At 37.8% G+C, this 21,641-nt stretch overlaps 4 protein-coding genes across 5 annotated transcripts; 3 read left to right on the top strand and 1 right to left on the bottom strand.

Moving 5' to 3' along the window:
- The first annotated feature begins 220 nt into the window (after positions 1-220).
- On the top strand, positions 221-3,122 carry LOC137737172 (UBP1-associated protein 2A-like). The gene is made up of 2 exons (XM_068476574.1): positions 221-1,854; positions 2,896-3,122. Exon 1 carries the CDS (start codon positions 353-355, stop codon positions 1,841-1,843), a length of 1,491 nt encoding a protein of 496 aa, XP_068332675.1. The 5' UTR covers positions 221-352; the 3' UTR covers positions 1,844-1,854; positions 2,896-3,122.
- Positions 3,123-7,572: 4,450 nt separating this feature from the next.
- Positions 7,573-11,927, top strand: LOC137736127 (ABC transporter F family member 5). Its single transcript, XM_068475456.1, has 9 exons — positions 7,573-8,603; positions 8,945-9,286; positions 9,802-9,942; positions 10,069-10,248; positions 10,380-10,535; positions 10,766-10,867; positions 10,967-11,095; positions 11,514-11,618; positions 11,711-11,927. The coding sequence occupies exons 1-9, from the start codon at positions 7,689-7,691 to the stop codon at positions 11,804-11,806; spliced, it is 2,166 nt and encodes a 721-aa protein (XP_068331557.1). The 5' UTR covers positions 7,573-7,688; the 3' UTR covers positions 11,807-11,927.
- A 1,253-nt stretch (positions 11,928-13,180) lies between these two features.
- Positions 13,181-17,438, top strand: LOC137745769 (uncharacterized). 2 transcript variants are annotated; one of them, XM_068485781.1, is made up of 8 exons: positions 13,181-13,298; positions 13,741-13,841; positions 13,928-14,011; positions 14,100-14,197; positions 14,296-14,591; positions 15,279-15,513; positions 16,661-16,865; positions 16,947-17,438. In XM_068485781.1, exons 2-8 carry the CDS (start codon positions 13,749-13,751, stop codon positions 17,067-17,069), a joined length of 1,134 nt encoding a protein of 377 aa, XP_068341882.1. In that variant the 5' UTR covers positions 13,181-13,298; positions 13,741-13,748; the 3' UTR covers positions 17,070-17,438. The 2 variants fall into 2 exon arrangements, with proteins under 2 accessions (XP_068341882.1, XP_068341890.1); XM_068485789.1 differs by having other exon boundaries at positions 13,181-13,303.
- Positions 17,439-18,330: 892 nt separating this feature from the next.
- Positions 18,331-20,485, bottom strand: LOC137745784 (DNA-directed RNA polymerase II subunit 4). Its single transcript, XM_068485800.1, has 6 exons — positions 20,253-20,485; positions 20,023-20,131; positions 19,818-19,895; positions 19,227-19,260; positions 19,061-19,129; positions 18,331-18,617 (listed from the first exon to the last, which is right to left on the bottom strand). The coding sequence occupies exons 1-6, from the start codon at positions 20,299-20,301 to the stop codon at positions 18,540-18,542; spliced, it is 417 nt and encodes a 138-aa protein (XP_068341901.1). The 5' UTR covers positions 20,302-20,485; the 3' UTR covers positions 18,331-18,539.
- Positions 20,486-21,641: the final 1,156 nt, after the last annotated feature.

The following is a 21,641-nucleotide window of genomic DNA, read 5'->3' as shown; positions in this document are numbered from 1 at the left end:
TTTTGACGTTGAAATCTTAAAAAACCCCCTAACCATTGAAGCCTTAAAAAACCCAAAACCAGTAAAACCTCACGCCCCCTTTAATATATAAGATATAAGATAAAGATACCTAGACTAGATTACGTGTTGGTTGAATAAGAGGTGTAGAATGTTAGCCAGAAATACGAAAGTGCCCCTAACCTAAAGAGATTGGACGATATCTTTATCCTGTCTTTCTCTCTCTCTCTCTCTCGATTCCCAATCAGTTCCTGCGTGCCTGTGTTTTCACTCGGGCGCCGCAGCAGCTCCTCAAAGAAACCCTAACCCTAACCCCCAAATCCCTCTATCCGCGACGCCCTGCTCCCCTCCTATAATGGCGAAAAAGAGAAAGCTCAGCTCCACCGAGCCCTCCGAACCCTCCAAAAAGCAACAACAGGTCGTTGAGGAACCCAAACCCCAAATTGAACCAGCACAGGAAGTAGTCGAAGAGGAAGATGAAGAAGTCGAAGAAGAGGAGGAGGAGGAAGAGCCGGAAGAAGACAAGGAAGATGAAGGAGCCGACGAAGAGGAAGAGGAAGAAGAGGAGGACGAAGAGGAGCCGGGCGCTGAGTATAAGGAAACCTATAACGTAACCACGACCTCCATCTCAGCGGCTTCGGATCAGGCCGGTGCCGGTGACGACGACGAGGAGCCGATCCAGAATCTTCTAGAACCATTCACCAAGGAACAGCTTATCGCCCTGCTCCGCGAAGCTGCCGATAATCACGGCGACGTGGCGGATCGGATCCGGAAGGTTGCGGATGAGGACCCAATCCACCGCAAGATCTTCGTCCACGGTCTCGGATGGGACACCAACGCCGAAACCCTAACTGGCGTTTTTAGGGAATACGGTGAGATTGAGGATTGCAAGGCTGTTTGCGATAAGGTCTCTGGTAAGTCCAAGGGTTACGGTTTCATTCTCTTTAAGACTCGTTCTGGAGCCCGAAAAGCCCTACAGCAGCCCCAGAAGAAGATCGGTAATCGGACGACTGCATGCCAGCTGGCGGCAATTGGCCCTGGCCCGGCCCCTAATGCCGCTGCTGGACCTATGGCGGCCCAGGCGGCTCAGTCCCAGCCGATGTCGGAGTACACGCAGAGGAAGATCTATGTGAGCAATGTTGGGGCGGACTTGGATATCCAGAAGCTGCTTATGTTCTTTTCTAGGTTTGGAGAAGTTGAGGACGGGCCACTAGGGCTCGATAAGCTGACGGGGAGGCCTAAAGGGTTTTGCTTGTTTGTGTACAAGTCGGCAGAGAGTGCGAAGAGGGCTCTGGAAGAGCCACACAAGAATTTTGAGGGCCATATTTTGCATTGCCAGAAGGCTATTGACGGTCCAAAGCCGGGCAAGTCTCAGCACCAGCACCAGAACCAGCACCACCACAAGTCACATAATTCCAAGTTTCAGAGGAATGAGAATCCAGGTTATGCAGGTGGAGCTGCATCAGGAATGGGGCATTTGATGGCGCCTGCGAGTGGAGGGATTGGATTTAATCAGGGGGCTCCTGCAGCCCAGGCGTTTAACCCGGCAATTGGGCAGGCACTGACTGCTTTGCTTGCAACACAGGGAGCTGGCTTGGGGTTGACAAATCTTTTGGGGACGTTTGGATCTGCTCCAAATGTGAACCCAGGTGTTCCTGGTGCAGGACATGTGATACAGGGTGGATATGGGAATCAGGCAAGTATTAGTCCTGGGATGATGGGAAGCTATGGAAATCAAGGTGCAATGCAAGGTGGCTACCCTAACCCGCAGTTAGGGCAAGGTGGTTCAGGAAGAGGGCAGCATGGCGTTGGGCAATCTGGTGGCGCTCCATACATGGGGCATTAGGTGCCCTTGAGGTATAACAAATTCGCTCTTTTACTTGGTAATTTGAGTCATTCTCATCCAAAATGATAACAAGTCACTCCTATACTTACTCCTTTTTGGTAGATGGCAGTAAATTTGGCATTTAGATTGATTTTCAAGAACCAAATAAGTGACTTTTCAAAAGCCTATAAATCCCTCCACTATGTAAGGTTTTGTTAATATTGTCTAGCTGCCGCTGAATCTCTTATCTGGGAGTCAGCACAAACCAAAATTGAAAATTTGGGGTGGGTTAATTTCAACCCATTGGTATTTTCCGGGTTCTTCTAGACCATACAGATAATTTTCTCTTGCCTTCTTTTGAATTGAACATCTTGGGCTTGCCCTTCTTGAACTATTTGATAGTGTCTATTACTTGCTTGATATGTTGGCTTTCAAATCTATTGCAATTCTATTTCTGTCAAATATTACAGAATTTTAGGGTAAAGAGTCACTAATGAGAATACCTTGTTTCGTGGAAGGTGGTTTTTGGCATGCCACTATATAGATCCTTAGGTTTTTGCATAGATCCTGCTATATGTTCTCTTTTTGACATGTATTGTGTCACGCATACGTTCTATCAGTTGGAGTATCTACTATTGAGGTTTAATGCAAATGCTGACGTTTACTTTGTGCTCCATTAAACCAATCCAAAGTCCAAACATACGGATGTCGAGCTTGTATTCATGTTAAACCATTCTAAAACCTACAAAACGAATGCTCATGAGTTCTAAAGCTTATTTTTATTGAGTGGTGCATTATTTGAACAATGTCTTTAGAATTGTTTGACCATTTGAAGGCTCCTTTTTTACCAAGCTCCTAATAATGGATCTCTCCAGATTTGTTATATTTATGTATTGTGAATCACCTGAGTTTTTTGCAGCAAGTTCATATTGGCATTCCATGTGTAATTTAAATGTTGAGACCGGTTCGCCTTTGGAACTTGAAATCTAACTTGTATGCCCTTTAAAGGTATCTTGGGTGCTAAAACCTTCTCTTTTGAAATTATTTTTCACATTTTTTTATTAAATGTGCAGATCCCACATAGGTGCATCAGTCTTTTTGTACTGGTCTGCTGATTCTTCTGAAGTTTAAAAGGAGCTGATGGTTACTACAAAGAGCAGAATCTTAAAACTATTAAATTATATTTCTGTTTTTCTCTCCCTTTCTGTTTTCGCGTTCTTCAAAGTACTGTAGCTTTTAATTTGACTTGTTTGATCAAGAGTTTGAGAAATTACTTATAAATCTATCTGTATTTTATGGAGTCAGCGGGGTTGGACAAAATTACTTTTTTAAATTCCCAAATCCTACGGATTAAATGAACTTGATAATGTAGTTTTTTTTTTTTAACTGCTCATTGTTTACTTTGTTTATCGGTGCTCTTCATTGTTTTTCTTGGTTTTGCATAATTTGTTTTTAATCTATGGCATCGTAAATTGGAAATTTTAAATTGTTTTTGTGAGTTGGAAACTGGTACCGAATGGCGCTCTGTGAGTTGTGATGTGTTGTTTGAAACATTTGGGCACCATCAGATCTTAGACTTTTCTCTTAAAGATGGTAACATGATTCAATTGTTTAATGCAGTCCTTTGGCAGGTATATGTGATGCAGGTTCTGCGGCAATAAGTACTACTACGATTACTACTAGCTACATATACAATCTTTACAATAGAAGTGTCTTGATTTAAAAAACTTGTCAGACGTCGATTGATTTTTTTTGATTGAGAATTTCTGTTTTTTTTGAAATTTTGATGTCCCCGTTTCTGAACAATAGTTAAAACTATAAGAAGTATGCGTTTGTGATATACCATCTTTACAATAGAAGTGTCTTGATTTAAAAAAAAAAAGAAAAAAGAAAATGTCAGATGTCGATGGATTTTTTTGTTTGAGAAATTTTCATGAAATTTTGATATCCCAGTTTCTGAAGAATGGTTAACTAAGAAGGATGCGTTTGTGATGAAGTTTTTTCTGGAAGCTATGTTTTCTTTGGAACCGAGTCACCTTGAGAGTTACTGACTGAAATTCTAACACTTGAATAGCAGTTTTTTGACATGAGACTCTGACTTGTTAATGGTTTTTCATTGAATTGAAAATTAGTTTTTGACCAATGTGTTATAAAACTGGAACCATTTTCTAACGGTAGACTAATTTATGTATTGTTTAATCCTTTAGAGTTTTGAATTAGGATTTGTGATCTGTTTCAAGTGAATGTTTCTAGTATATTTGTTGGTCGTGTCACCGTGGGTATAGAGCTTGGAGCTTGGAGCTGGTCATCGATTGAAACCATTAACATCATCGTAATACCCATGAGCGAAACAAAGTTCCGTGGACCTCAGTATTGGTGATACCTCCTCAGGGACCAATTGATAGGCTTCATGGGAGGAAGGTAGAAAATTGCACGAGGTAATTGAAGGCTTCATACTATATTACTATACTTTAGCCCCCATTGATGGCCTTTTTAAAGCTCTGCCGAGCCTAATGAGGAGGGTTTGATCCGTGGATCGTCTGTAATTGTGAAGATGGTAACTCCCTTGACTGTCAATGCGAATTCTCTGATTTGAGATTTGTAATCCCACGGGTCAAGTGTAATTGTGAAGACGGTACCTCCTTTGACTGTTGATGCCAATTCTCTGAATTGAGATTTGTAATTGTCTCTCCTTTCTTGCCATGGAGAGTGGAGAACAAATGATATATGTGTTGGTCAAATGACCGAAGCAGGCGGCACTGCCCAGTGCCCACCCACATGGGAAGTCCAACTGCCCCCCTTCCCTTCCTCCACCCCCTCCTCTCTAGAAAGCTCCCACCGTCCCTTGCTCACCCTCAATTGTCTCCTCGGCTTGCCATTTTGAGAGTCGGTGTGATGCGTCCTCGGTGTTCATCGCCGCTTCTCTGACCCACCCTCTCTTACATTGCCTTTTCATACCCAAGCCTTCATCCCCCCCACCCCTCCCCTCTTTCTTCCTCATAATCCGTCCCTAGCCCAATGTCTGCTCGGATTTGTGAGCTTCGACTGAAATGGATGCCGTATCCATTTTCCTTCCTTAGTGACCCTCCACCGATTGGTATGTTGGAATTCTCTCAAGGGCAAGCTTTTTGTGGCTTCGGCTAAAGTAAAGGGATTTTACATACCCCTTTAGCTCACCCTCCATTTGCTACTGTGTTTGATTATATTTGCAGGAGTTGGTGAACATGATTTGGATCCGATGGCTATCTATTGGTTCGGCGTTTCCGATAACAAAATCTGGTTGTGGTGTGCTTTTGGTTGCGGGTTTGTAATTTTTGTGTTGCAATGTCTTGATTGAACTCACCACTAGATTGTTTTCTCTAGTGTTGGTGCCTTAGTGGCTGCTGGCAAGGTTGTAGTGGCCGCCGCGACGGTTGTGTTTTGCATTTTTGGGGGATAGGAATTAAAGTTTTAGTTTTGGTTTGTTTGCTTATTGGGCTGAGCTTTTGTGAAGAGGAATTTCCAAATGTGTTGTTGGTTGCTTTGCTTTCCTTTGGATGGCCTCGTGAACCCTTTCTTATGCTTAATGAATGTTACTTTCCGACCCAAAAAAAATCCCCCCACTTCCAATTTCATTGATAAGACTCGGACAAGAAAAGGGAAAATTATAAATAAATAAATAAAAGAGGCATTAAGAATTTTCTAAAATTAAATTTTAAATATAAAAAATGACATTGATGATGTGGTAGAAATTAACACACAAATTAAACTTTGTATAGATTATGCGATTGTAGTATGAGTAAGTAGGGATTGTTCTATTCCAAGAATTATAAGGAGTGTTAATTAACACAAATTAAACTTATAAAACTAAAAACTAAGTTAAACTGATAACAAAACAGTGATTGGGGGATTTTGGACGAATTTAATTAAAACAAAAGTAATTGGCAACAAATAAATTAAGTTGTGAATGAAATGTGAATGAAATGATAGTTAAAGGATTCTTCTACACACATAAAACATATGCATACAAATTAATTTCCAGTTGTTATTTCTGTAAACCATGAATGATAATGCCGCAAATTAATCGTGAGCAGCACTAATTAACTCACATATTTTCCTAAGTTCATTGAATTGGACTCAGCAACGGAACCAAATTATTCTTCTCAAATTCGTAACTATGAAATGCATGATACTCCTGTCAAGAATTTACGTAACTCAATCATGACTAATGACTTTTACAACTTACAAATATAAGTTCATAATGATTAGGTGAAATTCCCTTATGTTCTAGCATCAAATCCCTGCATGCAAACTAAGTATGCATCATTAATAAACATACAAGAATAAGTTCTCTTTAAGGTAGATAAGTAAATCGCATTTATGTTTTATAAAACAATAACTGGATGTAATCAATTTATATAAAATATATGATCATGGCTTCGAATTCACCTCTAGCTAAAAAGAAAATTAGTTACATATGTTCATCATAACTGAAAAGAAATCTAAAATAAACATTGAAACTCAAAACAAAGAGAGAAAAAACTCTAAAAACTCTAGAAGCTTTAATGGATGAAAGGATTAAGCGTTTTGAGTGTTGGAATGTGATTATGATTCTTCATTGCAACTGGAGATAAGATATGATAAGATAGGATAAGATAATGTTTCAGTCCAACTAGGATTCCTCTTTCTTGTGCAATTCCTTGCTTCCTAGCCTCAACTATAATTTCTCCAGAATTTAGCACACGTTTAACACCTAAAACACCAAAAACGTCCAACCCATATGCTATCCACGCACGCTATCCAGTCCAAGTTTAAAACTGCTCCAAATTGCTCGATTTGATCTCTAATTGTCACAAGTGACCCTTTAACATAGTGGTGAAAAGATGTTGAGCCCTTACAATATGGCGTAGGTTCGAACCCCATTGATGACTAATCTAACATCTAGTCTAACAAAATCTATTATTTGTTAAAAAAAAAAAAAAAAACTCTAATTGTCAACTTTATCAACTGGACCTACAATAAAACGAAAATAACTTAAATTATTATAATAAATAGAAATTAATCAAGTAGATGTAAAGAAATAAAATAACAAAATTGCATAAAAATGTTTGTATCAATTAAGAATTTTCTAAAATTCAATTTTAGTAGTAGAATAACGACGTGTTTTGAGGGCAATCCTCACATGATTTACAGGTGGCCTTAGATGATAGGATGGGAGGCTATCAATTTCTCTGAAGAATCTGCCCTTGCGGAATGTGTAATTGCGTACCACTCAAAACTTTCTGTTGCAGCCGCGCGCGTTATCGTTATGTTCAATTTTTATGCGGCTCCAGTATTTCTCATGTTTGTTTTTCTTGACTTCTTACTTTTTATGGGTCCACAATACAAAATCTACACTTGCTACCACAAACGAAAGAACAAACGACATTGTAGAAAACAACGAGATGGGTGGTTGTGTTTCATACAAATGACAATGGCAATAAGATTAAATTTGCAGATAAAATTTATAAAATAAATGGTATGTTACGGATAAAAGATAAATACGTTTATCAATGTTTGAGTAATAATTCAACCGTCAACTTTTATTTCATTTAATTTATAAAATTTTGATTACAAATTTAATTTATAAAATTTTAATTACAAATTTAATTTCTATAGCATTATTCGCCATCATTTGTTCTGCGTAGAAGTATATTTCACACAAAAAAAGTGACACGGGTAAAATTCCTGACCACTCAACACAAGAGAAGGGAATGGAGGAAGTATGAATTTCATTGTACGGGCATTTAAAACGCCACAAATTTCATTTTTCTATCTTGTTATAATTCATGGTCTGAGTCTGAGACTTGCAGCAAACCGAGAGAGAATCTACCCACCAAAACCAACCATGGAATTGAGCTCTAAGCTGCACCGCCTCCACCTCCGCTCCGCCTTCATCAGCGGCTCATCCCCTTTCGACGCTCGCGCCACCGTTCTCCCTCCCCGGCTCCGCTCCCTTTCTAATCGGATAGCTTCTCAATCACTTAGAGATAGCAGCAACACTAACTCCATCAAAACCACTGGTCATCTACAGAAATCCACAACCCCAATTCCTAAATTTGCAACCCCCTTATCGGCGGTGGCTCTTGAAACATCCGTCGCCGAAACCACCGCCAGTGACGACGATGTCGAGTCTTTGTTCTCGGATAATTCCAAGAACGAATCTCAGAACAGACGTGGTAAAAGGAATTCGAATAATTCCGGGGCTTCCAGTATTTCTTCTGGTGTGAAGCTCGAAAATGTCCGAAAGAGCTACAAGGGCGTCACTGTGTTGAAAGATGTCACTTGGGAAGTCAAAAGGGGAGATAAGGTTGGATTGGTGGGTGTAAATGGAGCAGGAAAAACTACCCAAATGAGAATTATCGCCGGTTTAGAAGAACCCGATTCCGGCAATGTCATAAAGGCGAAACCCAACATGAAGATCGCGTTTTTGAGCCAGGAATTCGAGGTTTCGTTGAGTAGGACGGTCAAGGAGGAGTTTATGAGTGCGTTTAAAGAGGAAATGGAAGTGGCTGGGAAGTTGGAGAAGGTGCAAAAGGCGTTGGAGAGTTCCGTTAACGATTTGGAGTTGATGGGAAGGCTTTTGGATGAGTTCGATAAGCTTCAGAATCGGGCGCAGGCGGCTGACTTGGATATGGTGGATTCAAAGATTAATAAGCTGATGCCGGAACTCGGTTTTGCTCCAGAGGATACTGATAGATTGGTGGCATCCTTTAGCAGTGGTTGGCAGATGAGGATGTCGCTTGGGAAGATTTTACTTCAGGTATATTAACATATATCCTACCAATATCGTACATTTTGTTTTAGGTTATCTCTGTTGGCGATGTAGAAAACTGAATTATAACATTTATTATTGCTTGACGTATGCAACAATGTTTTATTACCGCAAATGGTGCGATGAAAAATTGTATGCATGGAAACTTGTGAACTTGAATTTCTGTATAGCGAGATGCTGTCCCCAACAAATATTTGTTTCATACAACATTTAGCATTTGTTTTTCACAGAACATTTGTTTTCTGCCAATAGGCGTATCACGTTTAATGTATCTTAGAATATGAATTGGTTTAGTTGTTGTTCATGGCGCGATGTTTTTTTATCTTCAGGATCCAGATTTACTACTCTTGGATGAGCCTACAAATCACCTTGACCTTGACACAATTGAGTGGCTCGAGGATTATCTGAATCGGCAAGATGTGCCAATGGTTATAATATCTCATGACAGAGCATTTCTAGATCAGTTATGTACAAAAATAGTGGAAACAGATATGGGTGTCTCCAGGACATACGAGGGAAATTACTCTCAGTATATTCTGGCAAAGGCGGCATGGATTGAAACCCAAAATGCTGCTTGGGAGAAGCAACAGAAGGAAATCGAGCAGACAAAAGACTTGATACACAGGCTGGGAGCTGGAGCTAATTCTGGCCGTGCTTCTTCTGCTGAAAAGGTAAACTGAGGTTTACTGGACTAGAAATTTGTGCTGTGCAATTCTAAAAGGAACTAAATAAACCCGTCTAACCTGAACAGTCAGTTACGGTTGGAATTTGTTGCTTCATTTTCTTAATTTAACAAAATGCAACTTAATTGCTTTAAACCTTTTCTTTTCAGTCACGAAAATTTAAGAGTGGTGAGAAATATTCTTTCCAAAAAAAAAATCGTTTCACTGACTTTTTTGTCAGTAGGCTTGTAGTCTGTCTCATTCAATGGTTCTTGCCAAACTGCTCTTATACGTTTTTGAGCCAAACAAACTAAATGTTGCATAAATTCTTGTAATTTAAATTTCTATACCTATTAATGCTTGTTATGACACTCAATAGAAATGTAAAACTGATATGATTGGTGGATATATCTGTTTGATGATTATAATTATTTTATTTTGTCATTCTATGTATTGCTCACTATGGTGGTATTTAATCACATCACTTCCCACTTATCTTACATTCTTTTATTTCTCAAAAACAGAAGCTGGAGAAACTTCAGGAAGACGATCTAGTTGAAAGGCCGTTCCAGAGGAAACAAATGAAGATCAGGTTTCCTGAGCGGGGACGAAGTGGAAGATTTGTTGCAACGATTAAGAATCTGGAATTTGGCTTTGGGGATAAGGTGGGTGGACATACGTTGCTAATAATAAGAAGTGCTACTTTAAACTCTTCACCTGCAAATTTTATTTTTTGTTGAAGAGAAATGAGACAAATTGTATATATTACATCAATCTGTGTTTTGTACCAGGTCCTATTTAACAGGGCAAATCTTACGATTGAAAGGGGGGAGAAAATTGCCATTATTGGCCCAAATGGATGTGGAAAGAGTACGTTGCTGAAACTAGTAATGGGTTTACAAAAGCCAATAGCAGGAGAAGTTGAGATTGGGGAGCATAATGTCCTACCGAACTATTTTGAGCAAAATCAGGTTTGTTAGTGTTTCCTTTGATTTAAGGAATACCATGGCAATTCTAGGTTTCGTCGCATAAATTTTTATTTCTGTTTCTCAGAACTTTTTTTTTCTTTTTCTGCATTTGACCTATATCCATGTCTTTTTAGGCCGAGGCACTTGATTTAAATAAGACAGTGCTTGAGACAGTAGAAGAAGCTGCAGAGGACTGGAGACTTGATGATATAAAGGGTCTCCTTGGGCGTTGTAATTTCAAATCTGATATGCTTGACAGAAAGGTTTCCTTGTTGAGTGGTGGCGAGAAGGTAAATTTAATAGGCTTGCAAATGAATTTTGTCAGTTCTTTGTACACGTATTTTGTGCTTCCCTTATATCTTTTCCTTCCAGTGAGGTATTGGCTATAATGCGTGTGAAGGTCTGAATTTGTTTTTGTTTATCATTCGTTCCATGTTGAGAAGCCTACATAATACGTGGACTTACATGTCAAGGTGAGGTGAGGTGAGGATTTTAACAGTTTGTCTTTCACGTTTGTTAGGCACGCCTTGCCTTTTGCAAGTTCATGGTAAAGCCGTCAACTCTGCTAGTTCTGGATGAACCAACAAATCACTTGGATATTCCTTCAAAAGAGATGCTTGAGGTAAGTCTCTCACATTTTTCCTTCCATTCTATGCAATGAGTATTTTGCATTACTTCGGCATCCCTTACCTATAATATGGTCCCTAATTGTTTCTTTCAGGAGGCAATAACGGAGTACAAGGGCACTGTCATCACAGTTTCTCATGACCGATACTTCATAAAGCAAATAGTTAATAGAGTAGTGGAAGTTAAAGATTGCAAGTTGCAAAATTATGCAGGAGATTACAATGTAAGCACTTTCTTGATCCTCTATGTATTGGCTTAAAAGTGTAGTGTTTGGATTATTCTGGTTTCATTTAATAGTTTCGAAAAAAAGAAAATGAGCTAGATTTAAAATTATCTCATTATCTCGAGCTGACCCTTAACCAAATGATGATTCAGGAAATATTTTAAGTTTGTATAACCAACAAATTGATGACTCCCGGGTTGTAGGATGATTATAGAACATGTTATCATGTGGAAACAAGGGATCCTTTCACTTAATCCCATCTTTCATTCGCAATTTCAAAAGACAGAAAAGTTAGTGCCCATAACATTAGCAGTCGTGATCACATTTGTAGAGTCAAGGGTTCATTAAAAAAATTAAATCAGTTATCCAGTTGCTTATTTGATCAGTGATTCTGACCATGAGGTTTTATGACGCGCAGTATTATCTAGAGAAGAATCTTGATGCTAGAGAAAGAGAGCTTGAGCGTGAGGCCGAGATCGAAGAAAAGGCTCCTAAAGTGAAGGCAAAGTCAAAGATGTCTAAGGTAAGCATCCTTCCATTATGAAACCTGAGAAATTGAAGTGTTTTAGTGCAGCAATCTGAGCTGTCGCTTAATACACTCGTTTTCCACTACAGGCTGAGAAGGAAGCTCGGAAGAAGCAAAAGATGCAGGCATTTCAGCAAGCAAAGGCCAAATCAAAAGGAACAAAGAATGCCAAGAGATGGAATTAAGTGAAACCTCGGAGCATCATCGAACATTGTTCATTATTGTCAAGCTAATTTTAGAGATGAAGCGGGCTTTCCCAGTGTATGTATATAACAGTAAACATTATTATTAACAGGATTACGTTTACAGGTTTGTTTCGAAAGAATTACGGTGCAACAGAAATCCTTGTACACGAAGCTCGAGCGCTATGTTCAGTAATGGCAAAAAGATGCAATTACGGTGCAACAGAAATCCCCGTTCCTTACTTTAGGACTCAAGAATACAATACTTACCTAGTGAAAGTGGAAGGATAGAACAAAGATTGTACTCTCAACAGAAGCAATAACCTGCAACTTGAACAAAATAGGGAATTTCTCATTCATTTCTATGTGTAATGTAGTGAACAGTCTTATCCAAGCCAATTCTCTCTATCAAACGAGGCTTGCCTATACTGGAATTGGATTGGGCAATAATTAGCAAACAGGAGCTACACCAAATAAGAAAAAAGAAGAAGAATGTAAATATTAAATTGAGGGATCACAAAAGTTAGAGAAGGAAAAGAAACACAAAGATCCTTGGGGGAAACAATTTTTGGCAAAGGAAATGAAAACTAGTTAGGGTTAGAGAGTCAAACTGATAACGTGTTATAAATAGGCAAAAGTAAGAGAGAGATAACCTTTGCTAAAAATCGAAGTGGAATAGGAGCAATATATCACATTGTATATTTTCGTAACTGTATTAGACAATGGATGCAGGTAAAGAGTGGGGAGTGAGATTGGTATTATTACCTTCACTTTTGATCTTCTTGTTGTATTGAGAATATAAACATACCTCTATATATAAAGGTTTTTATCCGACGTAACTTTACATGCATAATGAAAACTTTTCACCTCCCTTAAACTTTTTTCATCCAAAACTTTCAATGGTTGTCATCAAAATTTATTTTGATTTGCTTCCTCGTACAATCATATATTTCACAACATTTTCAACAATTTTAATTAAAACATTGCTGTAAAATCGAAAAGATGAAAGGAGATGGTGTAATCTCTACTAATTAATAAAACACTCATTGTCAGCCAAAACCCTATGAAATTACCAGATTAACCCTCAACTTAAAACATAACATGAATAAGAAATATAGGGCATAAATGTAATTTTACACAACCAAATTTTACTGTTTTTTTTCTTTTCAAAACCTTGCATGCATGTAATCCTAACATATATTTAATTAATTAAAAAAAAAAAAAAACTTCTCACTCCCACATTCTCTACTACTCTCTTCCTCTCTCCTTCTATTTCAGAAACAAAAATAAATTTTTTTTTCACACACTTTGTGTGCCCATATGCTAGTATAAAATAATCAAACGAAAAGTTGGGGGTGTTGCTAAATTAAACTAGGGCGGGGATTGGGCGGGCCGTATCAGTGTAGGTAAATTATAGCCCATCCAGATAGTCCGCAGCGCAGCCTCTTTCACTCCTCATCGGGGCATCAACCATTGTCGCCGCCGGTGTCCTCTGGTAATGTAACTACTTGTTCGTTTAATTCTTGTTTGTTTAATTCTTCAATTATGCGAATCAGAGACTTTTTGCTCTTAAAAACAAAGGGTAGTGTGCCGAAACTTTGACAAATTCTTTTTACCCAACAAGGTTATTTTCAGGACAGCACTAAATAAATTCACAAAAATTCCAAGGATAAATGGAGTGTTGCGAAGCATATGACATTCTTTTGTTTGTGCTTTGCTTCTCAAACAAATTGTTTTAAGTTGCACTTGAGAACCTCAAATCGATTGTTTTTTCGTTTATATTGTTCATATGTAGAATCAGCTTCCCGACTTATTGATTTTACTTATTTTGTTTATTTAGATGTATGTGTTGGAATTTGTGTTTTCAGCTCTTTGCTTAATTTGTGTTACCTACAATGACTAATGACCATGGCCGGCCGCTGTTTTATTTCTTGTAGCTCGGGTGATGGCTGAAGTCCTACTAGGCATGCCGGGACCCTGGGCTGATGATTTTCGTGAAACGTCTGATCATTATACTACAAAGATTGGCGGATTACCTGTGAGGAACTGCTGCTCATCTTCTCATGTTTTCTTCCAGTATATGAGTGTTGAGTTTTTGATCCCCTTTCATTTTCTTTGTAACAGGACTGGCCTCTCCCTGAGGAGCCCGTCACGCCTGATCTGCTTAAGTGCAGTGCATGTCGAAGTAGATTAAGTCTTGTTGCACAGGTTTTACTTTGGAAACTAATCAATTTACGTTTTATGACATATCTTTTGAAAAGATACGGGCCGTGATTTTTAATTGTTTATTTTCCAGGTTTATGCCCCAATTTCCAGTAAAATCGTACAGATTGAAGAGCGTGTCATTTTTATTTTTGGTTGTCTAATGCCAAAATGTGGGAGCACTCCTCTTAGGTCATTTTAAAGCATCTGAGTTGATATTAACGGCAATATATAGTAGTGTTGGTGCAAGCGTTGTTGTTTTTGCTTATGATATATCTTATATCATGCAGCTGGCGAGCGCTGCGTGTTCAAAAGCTACACAATGAGGAGGAGGAACCAATTGCCTCTTCTCAGGAAGCGGTCCCTTCAACTTCATCAGTACCGGTTTCAAACGCCAGCTGGTGGGAGGATTTGGACGATGAAAATGATGAAGATATAAATCTAGAAGAGTTGGGTAAAGCATTTAATGATGCTGCGAGATTAGCTTCTACTGCCAAGAAACCACATAGAAATGATCACAGTAAGACTTCTACAAAGCCATCTTCTTCAAGTCAGTTGGAAAGAGTGGCAGACGTTGACACACCTGGTATGGATGTCTTTTAGAAGAATAAATCTCAGCTTAGCTTCCCCTTACTTGGTTTCCAAGCTTTTATAATTGTATGTGTTTTTTGGCCACCGTTTCATGAGCTTTCATGAGCTTCGTCTCCTTTGTACATGTACTGTACTATGGCTGTTGCATTTTTCTCTGTGGCTAAAATATGCCACTTCGTTGTTGTTTTGTTCAGACTCTTTTTGGTGGTTAAGTGTGAAAGGTACCATAAAAAAAAAACACTGCACAAAGTGGATGGTTGGCTACAAATATAATGATGTGGGAGAACGAAACATGTCATTAAGTAATTGTGAGATGAATAAGTTCTTTTCTTTTTAAGGGACGAAGTAACCAAAATTAGCTTGCCTATAAATTATTATAGTTTCTATCCCACTTTGACTGCAACGTAAGGGTAAAAATCATTTCTTCATACATAAGGGTAAAAACCATTTGTTCATATAAACTTCTGCTTAATTTGAAAAACCAAGTTTATGTGTGTGTACAGCGTGATTCACTTATTTACATATTTATTGTTTGTTGTAAATTCTTGTTTCTTTTTCTTAACTGATTCAAATTCTTCCATTCAATGACATTCTTTTTCAGTAAAATCTATGTGATGGGTTGCCATTTCAGTGTTGTTTTAGGTTTTTTCTGAGGAGTAACTTGTTTAATGTGCTTGTGCAGTGGTGCCTTGTTTTTATGTATACACTCAAAAAGAGTCATCCTCAAAGGATCTTACTTCTTTATGTTCAAACTACTCATCATTTTCCATTGCAAAAGAAGGAAATGATATTGAGGATCACGTACAAGATGAAACGTGGGCAGAGGAAGCTTATGAATATGATAAAGCTTTGACAGCTGACAGGACATACCTTAAGTTCAAGAAACGGTTGGATGCACACCCAGAACAATGTTTCAGGTATTGAATTAATGAAACTTAGAATGTTCAGGTAGATGGAAATTAGGATGCGAGTAGTTAGTTGCACTTCATTTGCATTTGTAGCTTGTTATCAAAATTAGTTAAAATTTGTGGAGACTCCTACAATGCGTTTGGTGGTCAATACCAATGCGAGGCTCACTATGATGCAGAAGCACATGAAAATCACTCGGGTTTATTTAACATAATATTGCAGAGTAACACACATATATCAACTCCACCAATTTATTTATTTAATTTTTGTGGGGAAGTGGGAAAACTAGGAAAGAGTGCCGCTTACTCCAACCCCTTGGGGAAAAGTTTTTTTCGTTTGAATAGCTATATATGACCATGCCACACACCGTCACCCATGGCCATGTGAGCATGCCACACTCCATCCCTGATGGTATTTCCATCTGTGGTGTTGCAACAATGTGAACCAATGTCTGGCTACACACTATGCTGAGATGGCTGTATGATATGAAGAGCCCACTCTTTCATGTATTGGTAACGTTCCCTTGAAAATCCCATCTTCGCATGCTTAGTCGTGAATTTCTTCAAGGTCTATTTGTTGCAACTCATTACTAATCTCATATAGGTCTTGAAAGGCTATGGCTCTATGATATGGTCAATTGGTCATATGATCTTTTCCCAAAATAATGTCATGTAATTGCATATATCAGATGACCAATTTACCATAATTTTTTCATCTCTCTCTCTGATTTGAACCATAAGGATGAAGTGTCTTGTTGACGAAATCATATGAGTTGTATCTCTAATTTTCCCTTTTTAAAATCTTTTCTTTTGGGGCTAACCAATGAGGAGTTACTTACTAGCGTACCTCGACATAATTTTGTTTCAATTTCCATGTGATAATGTGTGATTTCAAAACCTTGCGACCACATGTGATTAGAGCTTTTTCCTTTTTCACTTCCTCTTTGGAAAGTAATGCTTGTTAAGCTTATATTCGAACTTAAATTAGAAACTGAGTGTGAAGTTGATGGGAGCTTGTCTGAGGCTTTGGCATCTTTCATGTCTTTCGAAATTGGCCTAGCAATTATCACTGTTAGACTTGGAACTGAGGAATGATATCTATTTTTCAACTCCGCGTTTGTCCTTTGTCATTTCTTATGATATCTTGTGTACTCAGATATTCATATGGTGGAAAGCCACTCCTGGCTACATCGGCTGAAGGAGATCCGGGGAGATGTAGTCTATGTGGTGGATCAAGGAAGTACGAGATGCAACTAATGCCCCCATTATTATATTTTCTACAAGAAGCAGCTGATGATTGTCAGAGGCAGTCACTGGAGAACTGGAACTGGATGACACTTATGGTATACACTTGTTCCAAGGTAAGTCAAGTATTTGCTATTTGGTCTCTTATTACGTAGGTGCCCTTTAGTTTTATGCAGAAACAATTTGATATTTTGCAGAGCTGCTGTCAACATGGTCAAGGAACGTCCAAGTATGGGAACTGGCTTGTGATAGAGGAAGCTGTTGTGGTACAAGTCGAGAAATCTTTTAATGGGCTAGCTGAACATGGTTATTTGTCATGAATCGGTGCAGTAGATGTAGCCTCTTCATGGTTCTTATACATACATATAAGGGAATATTAAGGGCGTTGTCTCTTGGTTATTGATGGTTGCTGCTAAGTGGCACTGACACGGAAGAGCTCTTGTTCTGGACCTTCTGGTAAAGCTTGAAGAATTTCAAATTTGTCCCCGGTTATGCTTAAGGAAGTCTCATTGGCCATTCGAAACAGGCTACCGAAACTGGTGAGATGTGATGTATACATGGTTTGCTTGCTAGAGAACAATTAAGTTTTCCCGTTTCTGAGTGTATGATGCATTAGGTTGATATTTTAGTATTTGCCACAATTTTTCTGCTGAGAGAATGCAAATACTTACTAGTAAAATCTTGCCACACGCACACGGTGTTTCAATTGCCTATTGCATTTGTGTACAAATGGAATATGATCCTATAGCGTATATACTTGGAGAGTCCATGTGACAGGATTCGGGTTCGATGTTCTAAACACCCAACTCGGTTTCACTTGAAGCTAGGCCGTAAGATGGGTAGGCAGGTTGGCAAGGATAATTCATCAATTTAAGTCGCGCGACTAACATGTGACATACTATTTAAGTCGCGTGACTGGCATGGGACATGCTTTAGAGTGGACTGACAAATTCTAATGGGTTTAAGGAAACTTTTTTGAAAAAAAATAGTTGATGGAGTCAACTTTTGGGGGTAAAATGGAAATTAGATTCACAATTTATATGTAATATTAAGGGTTTATAAGCAAAAAAATAACGGTATTAACTTGTAAAGTTTGTCACTTGACAATTTGATGAAACTAATGTGTTTGTTTGCTACCCACTCACAATGGGTGGGGCAGCAGGGAAGGAACTTGTAGTTTTAATCAAGTTTATGAATTTATGTTTTTTCCCGAAAAATAGTTTAAAGACTTAATTTTCACTCTGATAATATTCAATGGCCAAATTGCCAATTTACCGAACAATCGAGCAATATTCTAGTCTAAAATCTAATTTAAATTTCATGGAGATGAATTCGAACATGGTGACTTGAAACTTCTTGAGAAGAATTCGTACTTAGTTACAAAAAGCATATACATTGGTTAGACAACTTGGCTATGCCCGGGTTCTTTTGTTCTATATGATTAGACAGAAGAAGCTGACTAATTGGACCGATCAATTAACCGAATTTTAAAACTACATTGCATTCAAACCACATTGGGATGGCATTAAGCCTTTGTGACAAAACTCAGAATAATTTAGAACAAATCACTCAAAGGCATCATCACCCACGAATACTAGTCATAATATTCATTCACCTACATCCATGTAAGATCCACACACAAGGTTTGAAGTTGGTGGCTGTTCAAAGACAGCTTGCTTGGCAGTCAAGTTCCGAATATTACAAAATACGCTACCAAAAGAAGTTCGGAATTGCATTGCCATAAATACAGCACCTTTCATAGTCATATGGAACAGAAGTAGCGACAGACACTACTCAAATTTCTTGATTAGCGCCAGGTCATTCAACATTTTATCAATTGCATCATCGTCATGAACCCGTCCTTTTGCCTGCATAAGAGAGGCTCCGTTAATAGATACGAATTAGAGTCAAATAAACCTTAGGCATGACCTACAGACTTCAGAAGGAAATCAATGAGATTTCTTTTTCTGTACTTGAATTAAGTTTTGTTCATTGGAAATTAGCTGACATTAAACTTGCTCACTCCAACTCCAATGACAACTCAATTGAAGAACCTACATCTTGAATGTTACCTGCTAAAGAACCCTTCTCACCCATCATCTGATTCTATCCCATACGGTCAATTTTTTATTTTATGGCAAACACTACTACGGATTATTCATCGTTTACGATTTGATTTTCCAGAAATGAAGACTCATATAATTTTCAAAATTTTCTGAGAAACAATGTACCATTCATACGAAGCATTACGTATATCCATATTGACAAATTCATAAACACCACTCGCAAAGGTTGGATGAGCGGGATATACCTTTATAGATGGAACCATAGCAATAGCTTCCTCAACAGTTTCAGGGCAGAGATTGCCGAGAACACAGAGCTGCACAATAGAAATTATTCCAGCATTAAGAAGATTTGTGTTAAAAATGCAAAGAAAATTCTCTTTCCGGAGTTTATTATAGGTAATTGGAACTTACCTCGAACTCAGTCAGCTGATATCTACTAAGGATTCTGAATGTTGGTTAAGATTCACAAATTTGAAGAAAAAAGATCCTGCTTTCATGTCAAAAGTAACTAACATAACAACCATTCCTATGACAATTGCCAGCATTGTCCCGATTAAGCATCTGAAAGATACAGTACACGTCTGGACTCGCGGCCCATAAGGGTCACAAATACTCTCATCAACAGATAACTCAGCCAAATTGCCCATCAGCTGAAATCTCATGAGATAGTCTTTTGTAGATTGCATAATAAATGCTGACAAACGATTGAACTCCAAACTGCTATGGTTTTACTTTCTTTAACACGAGACGCACAATGGCCAGATAACTAACACTTATTCTGCATCCTAACAAGAACCTAAGACAGGAAACCTTGCAGCCATCCGGCTGATTTGGATTCATAGGGTTGATTAGAAAATTATGCAAACTCGAGTCTCTATCACTGACTCCCAGGAACGCATCAAAGGACATAAGTGCAATGTATAAATGTAGTAGAGTTGTAGCATAACCACGAATGAACAACAAAGAAGATAAAATTTCCATCTTTTACAATTTGAAGGATACTCTCGAACTTGTTTAACAGCGTCGGGATTTTTGTAACGGCTGAAGCGCTTCACATACTGCAGTGACTTCTCAAATACTCTGAGAAAGTAAGGTAAAAAGAAACAACAGATTAAGCAAAACAGACAACATTCTTATCGGAAACCTAATATTATGCTAGATTGAAGATTAAGGATTAAAGATTAAAGAGAGTGAAAGGGAAACTGACTGCGAAATTTGGTTCCTGGGATCATCAGACATCTGTTGAAGCTGCTCGAACTTGTGTTCCAGAATCAAAGAAACTTCGCAGTTCATTAAGCACTTTGCCTTCAAAAACTCTGCCCACCACAAAACCAAATCCCACCATTTCTCTAATTAATCTAATCTAACGCAATACATACATACATATATAGATATATATACATAGAGAGAGAACAAGAGAGAGCGGGAGAAAGCTACCGTCTCCGATTTTAAGCTCGGCGGCGTTTTCTTCCTCTTCCCCAGACATGTTTGCGGAGTATCTAGAGAGAACACAGAGAGAGAGAGAGAATGAGAGAGAGAGAGAGAGAGAGAGAGAGAGAGAGATTTCAACGGGGCTTAAGCAAAGCAAGGAGTTGGATTAAGAATTTATTGAAGAGGCAGAGGCGGCGTTGGCCTGGCCACCATCTTGAACAAATAGTTTTCCCCATTTACTTTTCCCCATTTACTCTCAATTTTCCGCTGTGAATTCTTTCTTCTTTTTATTTTAAGCTAATTATCCATCTAAATTTTTATTTCAATGCTCTTGCTGAGAATGTAATGCTTGATTAGGCTTGACAATTCTTGACACGATACGATAACTCGACATGACACAATATGAAATTAACAGGTGTTTAGGTCAACACGATAACGAAATTAACAGGTGTTTGGGTCAACACGATAACGAATCGGGTCGTTATCATATAACCCGATAAACACCTGTTAAGATAATGGGATGGTTCGGGTATAGATGTAGGTAACACGATATACGATAAGAAAAATATTAATTTTATAATTTTATAACCCTAAAAAACTACTATAATAATTATATATATACTAATTTAACAATTTTATACCCCTAAAAACTATAATAATTATATATATATATATATTAAATTAAATATTAAAATTGGTGATAATTGGATTGGCTTAAATATACATACCATTCAATTTCTTAAGTATTATATGCAAAAAATAAATAAATTTAAATCTACTTAACAAATATATATATATATATACACACACACACACACACACACACATATATATACTATTGAACTTGATGGCATACGAACTCTACGAAACTAATTTCAACGATCCAACTGTCAAACTTGTTTGTATATGAATACAATGAATAAACTCAATCTTCAATTTAAAATATTTACACTAGTGGATACCATAAAATCTTATGTTATACTTAATGAAAGTATGAATAAACTTTTAAGTGTTAGTGAATCTATTGATTTAATGAGATACGCATTTTATGAAACTAGTTTCAACGATCTAACCGTCAAACATGTTTGTATATACTTCGAGATCGCATACGCCAAAAATTGCAAAAAACAAACATTCAGACATCAAGTAACGGAACAAAACTTTTCGATGGTTATCAACAAAAAATCACAATTTAACAGTTATTTTAACTCCGATTTTGATGATTTTTTACAGCTACACTCCTTGACCCTATATGAATATAATGAATAAATTCGATCTTCAATTTAAAATATTTACATTAGTGGATACCATAAAATTTTATGTTATACTTAATGAAAGTATAAATAAATTCTTGAGTGTTAGTGAATCTATTGTTTTGATGGGATACACATTCTA

Source organism: Pyrus communis, chromosome 1 (assembly GCF_963583255.1).
Source record: "Pyrus communis chromosome 1, drPyrComm1.1, whole genome shotgun sequence".
Lineage (NCBI taxonomy): Eukaryota > Viridiplantae > Streptophyta > Magnoliopsida > Rosales > Rosaceae > Pyrus > Pyrus communis.
This window is presented reverse-complemented; position numbering and strand designations above follow the sequence as displayed.